The 17,722-nt window shown below is 39.7% G+C and overlaps 1 protein-coding gene and 1 pseudogene across 1 annotated transcript; both read right to left on the bottom strand.

The window, feature by feature from the left end:
- Positions 1-475: 475 nt before the first annotated feature.
- On the bottom strand, positions 476-6,880 carry LOC109045401 (von Willebrand factor A domain-containing protein 5A-like). The gene is made up of 20 exons (XM_042752691.1): positions 6,607-6,880; positions 5,928-6,130; positions 5,629-5,851; positions 5,362-5,522; positions 5,172-5,286; positions 4,919-5,094; positions 4,746-4,834; positions 4,518-4,662; positions 4,061-4,140; positions 3,868-3,982; positions 3,623-3,781; positions 3,429-3,532; positions 3,113-3,330; positions 2,993-3,016; positions 2,232-2,264; positions 1,888-1,923; positions 1,689-1,790; positions 1,374-1,504; positions 1,165-1,288; positions 476-1,047 (listed from the first exon to the last, which is right to left on the bottom strand). The coding sequence occupies exons 1-20, from the start codon at positions 6,644-6,646 to the stop codon at positions 968-970; spliced, it is 2,358 nt and encodes a 785-aa protein (XP_042608625.1). The 5' UTR covers positions 6,647-6,880; the 3' UTR covers positions 476-967.
- Positions 6,881-7,395: 515 nt separating this feature from the next.
- On the bottom strand, positions 7,396-16,945 carry LOC122134620 (annotated as a pseudogene).
- Between the last annotated feature and the right edge of the window lie 777 nt (positions 16,946-17,722).

The following is a 17,722-nucleotide window of genomic DNA, read 5'->3' as shown; positions in this document are numbered from 1 at the left end:
GGTTGCTGTGGTAATATAACAACTATAGTAATATAAACAAATTACTTAACCCAATACTGTACTACCACAGGGTATATTATACTACAATACACTACAGTTTACTGTAGTAAAAACTAAAGTAGGCTATACTACAGTATTTATTACAGTTCACACTAGTTAATACTTCAGTAAGCTGTAGCTTTCATTAACAAAGTGTTGTAAATACTATTATATATACAGTATAATACAATTTACTATAGTATGTTTCAAAAACACTATAGTATTTACTATAAATTACTATATTATTTTTTCATGTTATATTTTAGAAACGTTTCTATAACATCTCCTTGCTTTTTTCTAATTTGAACCGTCTTGTTGAAAACCATATTTAACACTCTGAACATGATTCTGCTGCTGTGTGAACGGTTCCTCAGTGATTGAGGACCAAAAGCTTCAGTAACTCACTGACAGACAAACAAAAACCAGGAGTATAAAGTTGTTTAAAAAACATGAATTTTATTCAAAATCATTTTACATTTCAAAACAGCAAAAACACAGAAGAGTTTTTATATGTGATCTTGGAAACACATTGTTATATATATAGTGTAGAGTGGTGGAAAACACCCCCTTGGTACAAATTTAATTTTTGTTAAAAATCTAATAACATTAAAACTCTGGACATTTTTCACATTTTGTTTATAACTGATGTCATTATCACTAAAACTTTAAAAAACTACTCTAGACACATTTAACTTTTGTTTCACAGAAAAAAAATTACACAGCCCCACTCTACCCTGGCTATGTATTTTTTTACTTTAGTAGATAAAACTCGAATGGTGCAGGTCACACATATTTAGAAGTTACTGTAGATATGACCAAAAATAAAAATGGACTAAATGTTATGACACAAGTAATGGATTAACGATAAATATATCAGTATCTGTTCTTTGGTCTTCTGACGGATTAGGATGTAGAAACACTGACGTCTTCAGATTCCCAGAGTCTCTTTGGTCACCTGACATCCGAGCAGGACATTCCCCTCACACACACACTGAGACAGATCTCCCACTGAAACACACACACACACTCAAATCATCAGTGTGTGTCAAAGAACTGAAGATATCTGCTGAAACGTCTCTTGATGAACGTTGACTGAATGAATGTGGTCTGGAACGGAGATCTCACCTTTCTGAGAGCCGATCCATGACGCTGCCTTCATGGCCACAAACTGCCACTCCACCTGCTGCTCTCTTTTACAGCCGTATAACCAGATCAGAGCCAGGAGAGTGGCCCATACTGACCCATCCACCTGTGTACAAACCATCATGCACTGCATTTGTTACTGGACACTGCACACAATCAGCACTGTCTCATTATTTCATCACATCTCTCACCTGTGCTGGTTTCTGATTGGTCAGCTCATCCTCCGTCTTCCCAAACACATCAGCCAGTGTGGCGTCCAGATCCCAGCAGCCGGATGCCTTTTGCAGAGAAACCAGCTGCAGTAACGAGTCCTTCTGGAGCTCTGAACAGCACAATTTGCATGTTTACTGAAATAACCGTTTTACTGCTCAAAGAGCAATTAAATGCAGCTTTCTCAATTATTTATCATGGAGTAAATCTTCTTATTTATTTATTTTTAAAGAATAGCAGGTAGTTTTAAAGGAACAGTTCAACCAAAAATATAAAATAGCTGAGAATGTACTCACCCTCAGCCTGTTCATGATGTAGATGAGTTGGTGTCTCTATGGGAGCAGGCATGGAACAAAGCACAGGGTTCTTAGAACCACGGCGGAAGAAATTCTGGATCTCTGCAAATGACAACAATTATCGTTAACCATGAGGTGATGCTGCATTTGTGTTGCACATTTAGTGAGATTAAGTGATGCTGTGTATTCATTGTGTTACTTGTCATGAATCCGAACTTCTTTTTGGGTGCACTCACTAAAAAAAAGAAAGAAAGAAATGGAAACTGATTTTTTTTTCTTGCTTAAAGATTAACCATAACAACAGACACACAGAAATGAACACATTATGGCTGCAACAATCACTAAAAAGGTTTAAAAAGAACTGAGCATGAACACATTATTGTCATGCCATACAAACAACAAAATATCTTAAAACCTGCAGCAGTGTTAATTCCTGTTTAAATGAGTTTAAGTCTTTATTGTGACTAAAGTTCAAGGTCAAATCAAATTTTGACTTGTAGTGTGTGTCATGCCATACAAATAACAGACTGATGTTTTTCTTACCATATGCTGACAAGGAACATTTTAGAAGTAAATCTGAAAAACATTTGATTTCACATCTTAATGAGGTGAACACATCAAATGTAAACATCAAATAGTCAAGTGCAATTAAATGCAGATGTCTCAATTATTTATCATGGAGTAATGCTTCTCATTTATTTGTTTTTTAAAAGAATAGCATGTAGCTATATATAACCCATTTTACAGGTTTACATGCAAAATCAATAACCCGGCAATGCAAGTAAACCATGTTTACAAGACACCCTGTGGTCACTGGTTATAAATATACTAGCTTAGATATCATCTTTAACAAAGTAACACATTTAAACATTTTTCCAGGGAAAATAATTTCTTCATGCATTTAAATGACTTGAATACAACTCTACACCCCTCACCTCATTTAGTTTATTCATTTAGTACAGCTATCTCAAAGCGTACAGTTTAAGGAGAACATGCTTGTCTGTAACCATATTAAACACACTAGAAAGACATGTAAATAATGTTAAAACTTTATTTTCAAATAAGTATTTCAAAATGTCAGAAGGAAACCTGCACAGACTCATTCTCCTCACAAATTTCTATGACTCTACCAGTTGTCCTATGGCTGCATGAAACTATATTTTTATATTTTTATTGGGTCAAAAAAAGAGTGGATAGTTTGAGATATATTTCCTCCTCTCCTGCTGCAAAACACTTGCTGTGGCTGAATGTGCTTCAATTGCCAAAAGGAGGCTTTGTGCTGAAATAACAGATTGTTGTCTTACCACAGTCTGCTTGTATCAGGGCATCTGAAAAAAAAAAAATGATTTCACATCTTAATGTAAACATCAAAAAGTCAAGTCACAAAAAAAAGCAACATAAACAAACACAATGAGAGCACTAACCGTATGTCGGCACTCTTCTCTGCAGCAGGGGTCCTTTCACAGTCTGTCTGCTGTCTTTATTCACAGCAATGAAGGCTGTATGAACACTGCTCACTCCTGCCTGAACACTGAGCTCCACCATCCTGCTCCTGATGCCCTCAACATCTGCATCTCCTGACCTCTCCTCCTGCTCCAGAGAACGGATCAGGGTCCGAGCCGCCAGCCGGTGAATAGACAACCTGCAGAAACATGGAGGAAAACTGTGTTGAATTAGAAAAACAAGCAGTTGATGTCACTCTAAATCAATGTGTTTCTATGTGTGTTTGCGTGTGTTTACTGTGTTTCCTCAGTTGGTTTGAGGCAGAAGTGGAGCTGGTTTGTTACTGGTTGATCTTTAAGACTGTATTTGACTGTCACTGCTCCCTCAGAGCCTCCTGAACTCTATGAAAGAGAAAAGGCAGATTTTTATAATCTAATGACAGACACTGGTTTTTACTTCTCATTAAAGAAAAACATGCTAAATCATCTCACCTCTCCTTTAAGCTGGGCATAAATGAGTGTCCTTTGACCCTGGAAGAGCACATTGATGGGTGGAGACAGTGTGTCAACAGTAACATCATCTGGAAGGGTCCAATCCACAGAGATATTAAGCACAGCGGGCTGCAGAGCAAACCTGAGCGACTGCATCACCTGATATAGTTTGAAGAGAAAGAGAAACCATTGAGACATTTGTCTAGGAAACATTTGTGCCTGTGAAATCCAGTGGAGAGCTTTACTTTGGGCTGCATGCGGTCGGTGTCTGTGATGAACTGAGCGTGACCAGATCCCTCTCTGGCCATTCCTGTGATGAGGGCAGCACTCGCACCCTCACCAATCCCGAATGAGAAACACCTGAAGACACAATGAACTCTGTTACTGTTAGTGATGAAGATATGAATGATGCACAGATCAAACCCAGCAGACCTTTACCTGTGAGAGTGAACGTGACTTTTCACCAGATCCAGCACCTCTTTAGTGTTTCCCACCTCTCCATCAGTGAAGACAAACAGCTGAAGAGAAAGCAATGATTTATACCAGAATGGGCAGACTATAGTTTACAGGTTGCCAGAATTTAAGCTAAACCACTTGATCAAAACTTTAAATATTCTGTTTTTAGATATTTTAAAGAATTTACCCAGACTCATATATTGGCTTCTAGTGACCGTGCTCTCAGCATCTGCCTTTTTATATTTACATTGTTCAAACACTAAATATTTGTCTCTAAAATGACTGTGTTTCCATTATCTGTCACTCTACTACTGTGTAATGTGTATGAGTGTTCAAAGAAGTTTTGAAGTTTGACAACGACTCACTTCCTGTTAAGACAAGCTGTACATATTGTCATTAATAACAGTAAAGAATTCAGGTGCACAGTGAGGTGTTGTACCTGTCTCGGGTGATCAGGGTAACAGGGCTGACTGTAGATGTGTTTTAGAGGCTGTAATATCTCTGTGCCGCCCATGTCTGCTTTCATTTCCTTCACTCTCTTCAGAGCTTGATCCATTGTGTCCTGATTGTACTCAACACTCTGACTGCAAAGACACAGAAAAAACATCTCATCTCCTCTGACACATTTCAATACTGAATATCTATGAATAAAGATCTAGATACTAACGGGAAGAAGGACTTGAAACGAGAGCCAAATCCATAGATATTGAAGTAGCATCCCACGGGCAGACTCTTCAACAGTAACAGCAGAGTGTCCTACAGAGAGACATGGACAAATATTCAAGTGTGTCTCATCTGAATATACATCAACAGAGTCAAAAAGCCCAAATTAAATCCTACCTTTGCACTTTCTATGCGCATTTGTGCTCCTGTCCCTTGATGCATCATGTCTCCCATACTGCCTGATCTGTCAATCACAAAAACAAACTCGCCTTGAGCTGTCAGTGATGACATCACTTCCTCTGGGAACTCTGGGTACAAACTTATCATGACCACTGTGTCCCTCATCAGAGAACCTGAAAAAGAAAGAAAGAATCAGTGACACCTTCATCACTCAATCCCATAATCCCAGTTCAATCCCATAATCCTCTACCTGGCGGGGCAGTGGTCACTCCTGCCTCCACTATAGCAGAGGGCTGATGGGTATCCTGATAGTACACAAACAGCTCAACGTCCTTATCAAACATGTGACCAGGACTCAGATTCACCTGCACACACAAACAACACATGCATAAAACTGCTCTGCTCACACATCCAGATAAACACAAGAAGACACACAGTACCGTAGCCTGAGTGTGATCAGAGTGGAGGAACACGAGAGGATCCAGAGTGCAGCTGGACTCTAGTTTGGAGATGGGCTTTGGAGAGCTCACGTGAACACTGAGAGTCAGCGTGTAGGGAACAGCTCCTGATGAAATCTCTGAGACTATACCAGCAGCTGAACCTGACACACACACACACACACACACACACACACACACACACAAATAGAGTGTGTTAGAATCAGCTTATCTGCTCTAATAAAGTGTGTGTCCGAGCTGCTGTAGTACCTGCTGGTGTGTATCGGGGGTTGAGTACAGCCGGCAGACAGAAGCGCAGCGAGTGGTCGTCCTGCACAGCGAGCTCGGTGACGTAGATGATGGTGACGGCAGCGTTCTGACCCGCCGACAGACACCCGACACTCAGTCTGAACACATCAGGACTCTCTGAGCTCTCTTCCAACAGAAACGCCTGCTGACCCGAACTCACAGCGTCATCATACCGATCCCTCGCCTGCAGGATACAGTTTTGTTACATGATGTACAGTATAAATATATGCAACTGAGCTGCAGTTTGTATTTGGACTCACGGTTTCTCTGTCCTGCGCCTCTGCCACAATCTCCTGCTCTCCGATCTTGGCACTGAAGTGGCAGACAGCAGCATCAGCAGGCAGAGGGAAGACGAACAAGGCCTCCAGGGGGCGATCTTCCTCATTCACATACTGCAGAGTGGAGGAGACTGTGGCTACATGATCCTGAACCAGAACCTGCACTGAGATGCTCTTCAGAGGCACTGAGGCACACAGACCAACACAACAACATCACAAATAAACTTTCTGACTTTTGTGAATCATAAAGAGATTTTTGTGGGCATTCTGTAGGTGGAGTTGATGAATTTGAATGTAAAGATGAACTGCGATTTATGAAGTTGGACGCATTTAGGAACATTTTTGAGTGGAGGTTCAGTCTTTAACTTGTAGGCAAGAGCCACCACAGTCAGTCAGGCAACTAATGAATGAAGACAGATTTACAAACTCGCTATTGTTAATTAAACTCTCGCATTATCAGAAAAAAATCAAGAACGTGTTGATATAATGGCCACGACATATTATCATGTTCCCACGAGTTATTATCTCGTGGTCACGACAAAACTAAGTAAACCGACTGTCACCTAAGGGGCACCGTAGAAAACACCTCAGCTCTCCTACGTTAAAAAAAGTTTTAATTCAGGAAGCAGGTAACATTAAATGTAAACCGGTGAATTCATACCTGATTCATTTTTCTCATTCACAAGTCCGCAGATCTCCATTCTCACGCTCCGTCTGTTTACTTCAAATCGAAACTGAAACTCAAACACCGACCTGCTGCCTTGAAAACCGCCTCAAGTCTTTACAGACTGACTCATTTAACGATTAAATCAGTGTTATTTAAACGTTTACAATTATATCAAAAGTTTGGGGAAACAGTGAGATGATTTCTCGAAGTCTCTCAATCAGCTCTGTCTCCGGAATCAGTCAGGAGACCAATAGTAGACAGTGAAGTCATGCCTCATTAATATTAATTGTTTTGTGCGCAGACTTGCCAAGAGCTGTGCCCACGTTTGATTCATGAATATTAATTAGGTTCTGTTTGGAAGCTGTGCTAGTTTCAATGCAACCTCGGCATGGATGTTTCTTTAGTTAAGGGGATTTTCCTCTCAATGCAAGTGTTGAAATGTTGAAATTAGGGGATTTTCCTAATTGTAACTGTTGAAATGTTGAAAACCATATTTTGCACTTTAAACATGATTCTGCTTCGTGAAAGTATCAGCAGTGTTAGTGTGTGGCGAGGTGAGGAACTACACGACAACCGAATATATATATATATATATATATATATATATATATATATATATATATATATATATATATATATAAATTCGATTCAAAACAAAAGCTGAACAGTACTATATGTGACCTGAATATTTTAAGAATATATTAGCTCTTCATCTTTTGATGCTTTCTGACTATTCTCAGTCCTTGCATGGGCCCATGGAAAGAATTATGAACATGAAGCCAATTGTCTGTTCACAAACTTCTTCAGAGTTTATTATTACATCAGTGATTATATAGTTACATTGCAAGGAGTAGTGCAGTGCTTTTATACACTACATCATATATGAATGTAAGGAGAAAAACAAGTGCATATAAAGGAATACATTTGGCAAACAGAAGGATTTTCTTCCAGCTACACTTCTAGATCCAGGATTGGACACAAGGAGCACAAGAGGAGGGGAAGCGCAGAGAAGCAAAGTCACAGGAATATTTGGCAGAGAGCATGATATAATTTAACATTAAACAAGTAACAGAGCAACAGTAAATGTAATAGTATCTGTTCTTTGGTCTTCTGACGGATCAGGATGTAGAAACTCTGACGTCTTCAGATTCCCAGAGTCTCTTTGGTCACCTGACATCCGAGCAGGACATTCCCCTCACACACACACTGAGACAGATCTCCCACTGAAACACACACAAAATCACACACACACACACACACACACACACACACACACACACACACACACACACACACACACACACACTCCAAAATCATCAGTGTGTGTCAAATAACTGAAGATATCTGCTGAAACGTCTCTTGATGAACGTTGACTGAATGAATGTGGTCTGGAATGGAGATCTCACCTTTCTGAGAGCCGATCCATGACGCTGCCTTCATGGCCACAAACTGCCACTCCACCTGCTGCTCTATTTTACAGCCGTATAACCAGATCAGAGCCAGGAGAGTGGCCCATACTGACCCATCCACCTGTGTACAAACCATCCATCCACTGCATTTGTTACTGGACACTGCACACAATCAGCACTGTCTCATTATTTCATCACATCTCTCACCTGTGCTGGTTTCTGATTGGTCAGCTCATCCTCCGTCTTCCCAAACACATCAGCCAGTGTGGCGTCCAGATCCCAGCAGCCGGACGCCTTTTGCAGAGAAACCAGCTGCTGTAACGAGTCCTTCTGGAGCTCAGGAGCATCTGAACACACACAAATACACACACACACACACACACACACACACACACACACACACACACACACACACACACACACATAAAGACAGGAAAGCCAACTGGAATTCACTTAAAAAATCTCAATATAGCAGCAGCATCAGTTTAAAAAAAATAAGTGACAGATCTGGCCTGAAGTTCAGTGAAAAACACATATTCAGATTTACAAATATCAAATTATTAGTTCTTGCATTCTGGCAGTAATACTGCACAATATATGGAGATGGATCGTGAATTAAATGTCCAAAAACGATAGATTTGTTAGGGTCTATGCTAACTAGAAATGTGTAAAAATGTGTCCAGGAACCTGGTATGTATCAAATCTAATCAACACTTCTTCTTGGTATCTCTTTTCATGAGTTTTTGTATTGACTGCTATAACTTTGACCTGCTGATGGTCATAAATGTAGTGGATATGATGTAAATTCAACATGTTCAGTGTGATGAAAGAATTACTCTGCAAGTTTCAACATCTCTTCTCTGACTCAAGACATCTTTTACACAAGTTTGAATTACACTGTTTTTCCCCAAGATGATAACTAGATCCACTCACATGCAACACGATGAGGTCAACAAACTACAATCAATCAATTTTTAATAATTTAGCGTGGAATAATTCCTTTAACTTTTTTTTTTTAAAGAACAGTCAGTTGTATACAGTGTATAATCAGTACGTAGTGACCTAGTGAACTAGTATTCAATTCCGAGTATAACTATTACGTCAATTTAATGCCATGTTTGATAGTTAGTGTGTGTGTTTGTTCGTGTGTGAATATACCCCTTTGTTCGCCTTCAGAGTCTGCCTGTAGAGACAGCACAGCCCCATCATTACAATCTCTGTAAATGACAACAAACATTAACCATGAGGTGACTTTGCCTCAGTGTTTCAAACATAATTTAAAATACACATTTCTCACACACACAATAACATGTCAAACACTGTGGATTCATTGCCTTACGTTTCAATGTCCCAGTCATCTGTTTTGGTGCAAAAGAAAAGACAGAATACAAGAGAATTCATATCTCTATAGAAAAACTAAACAAATACATTCTCAAGACTAGTGTTAGATTTAGATTAGATTTAGATTTAGTCATTTAGCAGACGCTTTTATCCAAAGCGACTTACAAATAAGGACAATGGAAGCAATCGAAATCAACAAGTGCTATAACAAGTCTCAGTTACCTTAACACAGTAAACGTAGCAAGGGTTTTTGAAATAATATAATAAATATAAAGAAAACAGATAGAATAGAAAAAGAATAGAGCAAGCTAGTGTTAGAGGTCTTTTTTCATTTGTTAATTGTATAATAAATGAAAAGAAAGACAGAATACAAAAAGATTAGAAAGCTAGTGTTAGTAATTTTTTTTTAAAGAAAACAAGCAACAAATTAATAGAGTGCAAGTCTAAAAGGGACAAGTGAATTTTTTTTTAAGAATAGAATTAGAATAGAGAGTGCTAGAGTTAGAGGCTCAAATAAAGATAGAAGAGATGTGTTTTTTGCTGATTCTTGAAGATGGCTAAGGACTCAGCTGCTCGGATTGAGTTGGGCAGGTTATTCCATCAGGAGGGAACATTTAAGCTTTGAGAGACATTCACTTGTAGAACACAAGCTTCTAGAGGGCACATAAGTCTGAATTCACTTGTAGAACACAAGCTTCTAGAGGGCACATAAGTCTGAAGTAATGAATTTAGGTAAAGGGGACTAGAGCCAGTGGTGGTTTTGTAGGCAAACATTAATGTCTTGAATTTTATGCGAGCAGCTATTGGTTACCACTAGCCAGTGCAAATTGATAAACAGAGGTGTCGTGCATTCTTTTTGGGTCATTAAAAAGTAATGATGAAACGATGGGTTTGCTGGAACCACAAGCAGTTCTGTCTTGGCAAGGTTGAGTTGAAGGTGATGGTCCTTCATCCAGCAAGAAATGTCTGTTAGACAAGCTGAGATGCGAGCAGCTATCGTCGGATCATCAAGATGGAATGAGAGGTAGAGCTGAGTGTCATCAGCAAAGCAGTGGCATAAAAGGCCATGTTACTGAATGACAGAACCTAATTATGCCATGTAGACAGAGAAGAGAAGTGGTCCAAGAACTGAGCCCTGAGGCACCCCAGTAGTTAGATGTTGCGACTTAGACACCTCACCTCTCCAAGATATTTTGAAGGACCTGTCTGACAGGTAAGACTCAAACCACTGGAGTGCGGTTCCTGAGATGCCCTTTGCCAATAGGGTTGACAGGAGGATTTGGTGGTTAACCATGTCAAAGGCAGCGGACAGATCCAGCAAGATAAGTATTTAAGATTTTGAATCCGCTCTTGCCAGTCTTAGTGCTTCCACAACTGAGAGCAAAGCAGTCTCGGTTGAATGTCCACTTCTAAAGCCAGATTGGGATGATTAGAAAGGATTAATTTGGAGACGTCTGCCTCAGAGAGTGAAGAGAAAGATGTGAATGAGTGTATGTTTGCTGGTAAGATGTGCTTGACAGATTGTGGCGTGGAAAATTGGGCACTGATGTTTTTAATTTTATTAAAGAAAAACGTGGCAAAGTCATCAGCTATTCGAGTTGATGCAGGATTGGGAGGAGGAGGAGGACAAAGAAGTGAGTAAAAAGTTTTAAAGAGCATGCGAGAGTTAGATGAATTGTTAATTTTGTTATGGTAGTATGTCCTTTTAGCAGCAAAGACATTAGTAGAGAAGGAAGAGAGGAGTGACTGATACACATTAAGGTCAGTAGTATTTTTTGATTTGCGCCACACCCTTTCAGCAGCCCTAAGCTTAGAAAGATGTTCACGGAGAACATCAGATAACCAAGGGGCAGAAGGGGTGGTACGATTGTAGTCAAGTCCGCCTAAACTGAGATCAACTCAAGACCAAGACCAAAGTGTGTTGAGACCAAGGGCCGGTTTTGACCTCAAAAGAGTATAAATGAGACAAAATACACCTTTATTTAATTCCAGACATTCGTACAATTTCATAAACCCTATACTGTTATTAATTTAAGAAATGTACTGTTTTTAAGATAGACCTATTTCGGTGCTTGAACTATGAAGCACTGGTAACTTTTTCCCTGTTTTATTTATGTTGTGTTGTTCAGTTTTCTCCTCATTTCCCTTATTGATTCCCCCTGATTAGTTATGCCTCAGTCACCAGCTGGCCTGGGCTGCAGATTCAACAAGCTGTGTCCAGGCCTGTAGTGTGTATCATTACATGCAAATAATAGACAGTTGTTCGTCTTACCACATGCTTCCATCAAGCAACAAGTCTCATACAAATCTGAAAAACATTTTGTTTTCACATCTTGAGGTGAACACATGTACATCAAATAGTCAACTGACACTAAAAAAGATTTATACACACACAATGAGAGCACTAACCGTATGTTGGCACTCTTCTCTGCAGCAGGGGTCCTTTCACAGTCTGTCTGCTGCCTTTATTCACAGCAATGAAGGCTGTATGAACACTGCTCACTCCTGCCTGAACACTGAGCTCCACCATCCTGCTCCTGATGCCCTCAACATCTGCATCTCCTGACCTCTCCTCCTGCTCCAGAGAACGGATCAGGGTCCGAGCTGCCAGCCGGTGAATAGACAACCTGCAGAAAGATGGAGGAAATTTGTTGAATTAGAAAAACAAACAGTTGATGTCATTCCAATTCAATGTGTTTCTATGTGTGTTTGTGAGTGTTTACTGTGTTTTCTCAGTTGGTTTGAGGCAGAAGTGGAGCTGGTTTGTTACTGGTTGATCTTTAAGACTGTATTTGACTGTCACTGCTCCCTCAGAGCCTCCTGAACTCTATGAAAGAGAAAAGGCAGATTTTTATAATCTAAATGAAAGACAATGGTTTTTTCATTCTCATTAAAGAAAAACATGCTAAATCATCTCACCTCTCCTTTAAGTTGGGCATAAATGAGTGTCCTTTGACCCTGGAAGAGCACATTGATGGGTGGAGACAGTGTGTCAACAGTAACATCATCTGGAAGGGTCCAATCCACAGAGATATTAAGCACAGCGGGCTGCAGAGCAAACCTGAGCGACTGCATCACCTGATATAGTTTGAAGAGAAAGAGAAACCATTGAGACATTTGACCAGGAAACATTTGTGCCTGTGAAATCCAGTGGAGAGCTTTACTTTGGGCTGCATGCGGTCGGTGTCTGTGATGAACTGAGCGTGACCAGATCCCTCTCTGGCCATTCCTGTGATGAGGGCAGCACTCGCACCCTCACCAATCCCGAATGAGAAACACCTGAAGACACAATAAACTCTGTTACTGTTAGTGATGAAGATATCTATGATGGACAGATCAAACCCAGCAGACCTTTACCTGTGAGAGTGAGCGTGACTTTTCACCAGATCCAGCACCTCTTTAGTGTTAAACACCTCTCCATCAGTGAAGACGAACAGCTGAAGAGAAAGCAATAGTTTATATTAGACATGATCATGGCTGTAGCCAGGCTTTGAAAATTAGTGAGGTCCAGGGGGTTTCTATAATAACCCCCTTATTATAGAATTGTGCTATAATAGCCCCTAACCCCTCTACGAACCCCTAACACTTTAAAAGAGACAGAAATGTAGATGTTTGTAAAAGATGTTTTCTCTGTTTTGGAGGGATGCTCAATTTTTAAATCATACCCTATTTATTGCATCAAGGTTTGTTAATACTATATTTATGGGGTGGATAATTTTATCAGTTGTTTATTATTCATGCAACCATACATATTGCTGTTATAGTTTTTATTTATAACCATTATATAGCTGATAACTTTGTCTAGTGATCTTATGAATGTTTATATAGCAAGATTTGTGAAAGTTTAACTACTATACCGAAAGACTTAGCAAAGACTTCTTCATAGTTAGTGTTTGTGTGTTTCATTTTATTCTGTAACCCACTTGTTCTACAGATCTCTGCACTAGTGCACTTCTGCACTTCCCCTTACCGAATGTCATATCTTGTCAGCAATAACCTGTCCACTGACTTTTTTGATTACTGCCATTTTAAGTGCCGGCGATGCAATGTTGCCAGCTATTGCTATTAAAATAAACAAAAACTCATAAATAAATAAAATAAACCGAAATGATTTCAAATCTTTTGCAAATTAGATAAGACAAAGATATCCCTGTCCCTAAACTGCAACTTCCTACTTTATTCACTTTCTAAAGTGTCAAATTAAGTGTAAAAACAAGTCAAAAATGCTTATAATAGCTGGATCTGGCAACACGGAGGCTGCGTCTCGCACTCTCGCTCACAACTCTCGGAAGACTCGTTCACTCCGGCAGCGTCTCGCAGAGATCATTTTCATTCAGTGGAAGCTAAACATTCTGAATTAAACTGAATTATACAGCTGCTACGGACCTGGACATGACAAACTACAGCCCACAGGTTGCCAGATCACTGTTGCCAAATCACTCAATGACAGATTTAAATATTGTTTTTACATATTTTATTATACACAGACTTTTTCCCTCCACTGCGAAAAGGTGCAGCTAAAATAAAACTGTATTCTGAAAATGACATATCAGCTCTAACAAAAGAGCCACTGTCACTGACTTCATTTTCTATGATCTGCGTATAAAAATCAACAATAGTCCAACTGTGTGACATCAGAATCAATATAGTTTTGGTACCCTTGTGGCATAAAGCCTGTGAACATGAAAATACACAAACATTCAACCCCTTAGGGACACATTAGAGATCGCTATTGGCTAGTGAATTGTTTCTTAATAATATATACACATTTTTAATTATCGGTATCAGATGATACACTTTTCTGTTTGGCCAGTAATTGTCTGAAGGACAACAGGACACTAAGAAAACCAGGCACAAAGGAGTTCACACTCTCAGTCTTCATTAGTTTACTGTCTAATAAATTACTTGACAACTGTTAAAAAAGAAAATAAAAACTAAATGAAAAAGTATTAGTATAAATGCATGTATTCTGTCTGTCCATGTGAACTGGATGTCGACAGGACAGTTCTGCTGTCAATGGACACTCAAAAGCGACAAACAAATTTGTGCTACATTTAGTTGGCCACGTTGTCATATTCATGTCACATTCACTGTGTAATGCATGCAAAATTGCTGTTATATATCTGAGAAAATATGAGTACAGACTTACCAGATTACATAATTTGCACTGCTGGTTACTTCTTTTTTATTAATGATTTTGACTATTTTTTTATTTGTGAAAAATATTATAATAGCATACACATTTATAAAAGCATACACATTTTATTGCAGCAATTATTATGCATGTGTTATGAATGTGTTATTTATTATCTTTCTATTGGCCATTGAACACCCTGTTCTCTAAGACATCAGCCAACAAAAAATCTGTATCAATTCACTACTAAATATTTCTGTGTACATTTTTTGAGTTTCCTTGATCTGTCGCTCTCTGTCTCACATGCATGTGTGTTCTATCACTGAAAATGTTTTTCAAGTTTAACAGCCACAGGCTTCCTGTTTAAATAATCTGTATATAATGTATTTATTTACAGTAAATAAGTCAGGTGCACAGTGAGGTGTTGTACCTGTCTGGGGTGATCAGGGTAACAGGGCTGACTGTAGATGTGTTTTAGAGGCTGTAATATCTCTGTGCCGCCCATGTCTGCTTTCATTTCCTTCACTCTCTTCAGAGCCTTATCCACTGTGTCCTGATTGTACTCAACACTCTGACTGCAAAGACACAGAAAACATCTCATCTCCTCTGACTCATTTCAATACTGAATATCTATGAATGAAGATCTAGATACTAACGGGAAGAAGGACTCGAAATCAGAGCCAAATCCATAGATATTGAAGTAGCATCCCACAGGCAGACTCTTCAACAGTAACAGCAGAGTGTCCTACAGAGAGACATGGACAAATGACCACTGTGTCCCTCATCAGAGAACCTGAAAAAGAAAGAAAGAATCAGTGGACAACCTTCATCACTCAATCCCATAATCCCAGTTCAATCCCATAATCCTCTAACCTGGCGGGGCAGTGGTCACTCCTGCCTCCACTATAGCAGAGGGCTGATGGGTATCCTGAAGTACACAAACAGCTCAACGTCCTTATCAAACATGTGACCAGGAACTCAGATTCACCTGCACACACAACCAACACATGCATAAAAACTGCTCTGCTCACACATCCAGATAAAACACATGAAGACACACAGTACCGTAGCCTGAGTGTGATCAGAGTGGAGGAACACGAGAGGATCCAGAGTGCAGCTGGACTCTAGTTTGGAGATGGGCTTTGGAGAGCTCACATGAACACTGAGAGTCAGCGTGTAGGGAACAGCTCCTGATGAAATCTCTGAGACTATACCAGCAGCTGCCTGACACCTGACACACACACACACACAACACACACACACACACACACACACACACACACACACACACACACACACACACACACAGAGTGTGTTAGAATCAGCTTCTCTGCTCTAATAAAGTGTGTGTCCGAGCTGCTGTAGTACCTGCTGGTGTGTATCGGGGGTTGAGTACAGCCGGCAGACAGAAGCGCAGCGAGTGGTCGTCCTGCACAGCGAGCTCGGTGACGTAGATGATGGTGACGGCAGCGTTCTGACCCACCGACAGACACCCGACACTCAGTCTGAACACATCAGGACTCTCTGAGCTCTCTTCCAACAGAAACGCCTGCTGACCCGAACTCACAGCGTCATCATACCGATCCCTCGCCTGCAGGATACAGTTTTGTTACATGGTGATGTGTAATATGAATATGCAAATCAATGTCCTGTGGGTTTGTATTTGGACTCACGCTTTCTCTGTCCTGCACCTCTGCCACAATCTCCTGCTCTCCGATCTTGGCACTGAAGTGGCAGACAGCAGCATCAGCAGGCAGAGGGAAGACGAACAAGGCCTCCAGGCGCTCTTCCTCATTCACATACTGCAGAGTGGAGGAGACTGTGGCTACATGATCCTGAACTAGAACCTGCACTGAGATGCTCTTCAGAGGCACTGAGGCACACAAACCAACACAACAACATCACAAATAAACTTTCTGACTTTTGTGAATCATAAAGAGATTTTTGTGGGCATTCTGTAGGTGGAGTTGATGAACTTGAATGTAAAGATGAACTGCGATTTATGAAGTGGGACGCATTTAGGAACATTTTTGAGTGGAGGTTCAGTCTTTAACTTGTAGGCAGGAGCCACCACAGTCAGTCAGGCAACTAATGAATGAAGACAGATTTACTAATTCGCTATTATTAAATAAACTCTCCCATTATCAGAAAAAAATCAAGAACCTGTTGATATAATGGCCAAGGCATATTATCATGTTCCCACGAGTTATTATCTCGTGGTCACGACAAAACTAAGTAAACCGACTGTCACCTAAGGGGCACCGTAGAAAACACCTCAGCTCTCCTACGTTAAAAAAACTTTTAATTCAGGAAGCAGGTAACATTACATGTAAACAGGAAAATTCATACCTGATTCATTTTTCTCATTCACGAGTCCGCATATCTCCATTCTCACGCTCCGTCTGTTTACTTCAAATCGAAACTGAAACTCAAACACCGACCTTCTGCCTTGAAAACCGCCTCAAGTCTTTACAGACTGACTCATTTTACGATTAAATCAGTGTTATTTAAACGTTTACAAAGATGTCAAAAGTTTGGGGAAACAGTGAGATGATTTCTCGAAGTCTCTCAATCAGCTCTGTCTCCGGAATCAGTCAGGAGACCAATAGACAGCGAAGTCATGCCTCATTAATATTAATTGTTTTGTGCGCAGACTTGCCTAGAGCTGTGCCCACGTTTGATTCATGAATATTAATTAGGTTCTGTTAGGAAGCTGTGCTAGTTTCAATGCAACCTCGGCATGGATGTTTCTTTAGTTAAGGGGATTTTCCTCTCAATGCAAGTGTTGAAATGTTGAAATTAGGGGATTTTCCTAATTGTAACTGTAGAAATGTTGAAAACCATATTTTGCACTTTAAACATGATTCTGCTTCGTGAAAGTATCAGCAGTGTTAGTGATTAAGAACCAACAGCTTTAGTAAATCACTGACAAAACTAACAAAAGTTTTGTTTAATTAATTAATATATATATATATATATATATATATATATATATATATATATATATATATATATATATATATATATATATTAATTTGATTCAAAACAAAAGCTGAACAGTACTATATGTGACCTGAATATTTTAAGAATATATTAGCTCTTCATCTTTCGATGCCGTCCGACTATTCTCAGTCCTTGCATGGGCCCATGGAAAGAATTATGAACATGAAGCCAATTGTCTGTTCACAAACTTCTTCAGAGTTTATTATTACATCTTACATACATG

The sequence above is a fragment of the Cyprinus carpio genome, chromosome B25 (genome assembly GCF_018340385.1).
Source record: "Cyprinus carpio isolate SPL01 chromosome B25, ASM1834038v1, whole genome shotgun sequence".
In the NCBI taxonomy this organism is placed as follows: Eukaryota; Metazoa; Chordata; class Actinopteri; order Cypriniformes; family Cyprinidae; genus Cyprinus; species Cyprinus carpio.
This window is presented reverse-complemented; position numbering and strand designations above follow the sequence as displayed.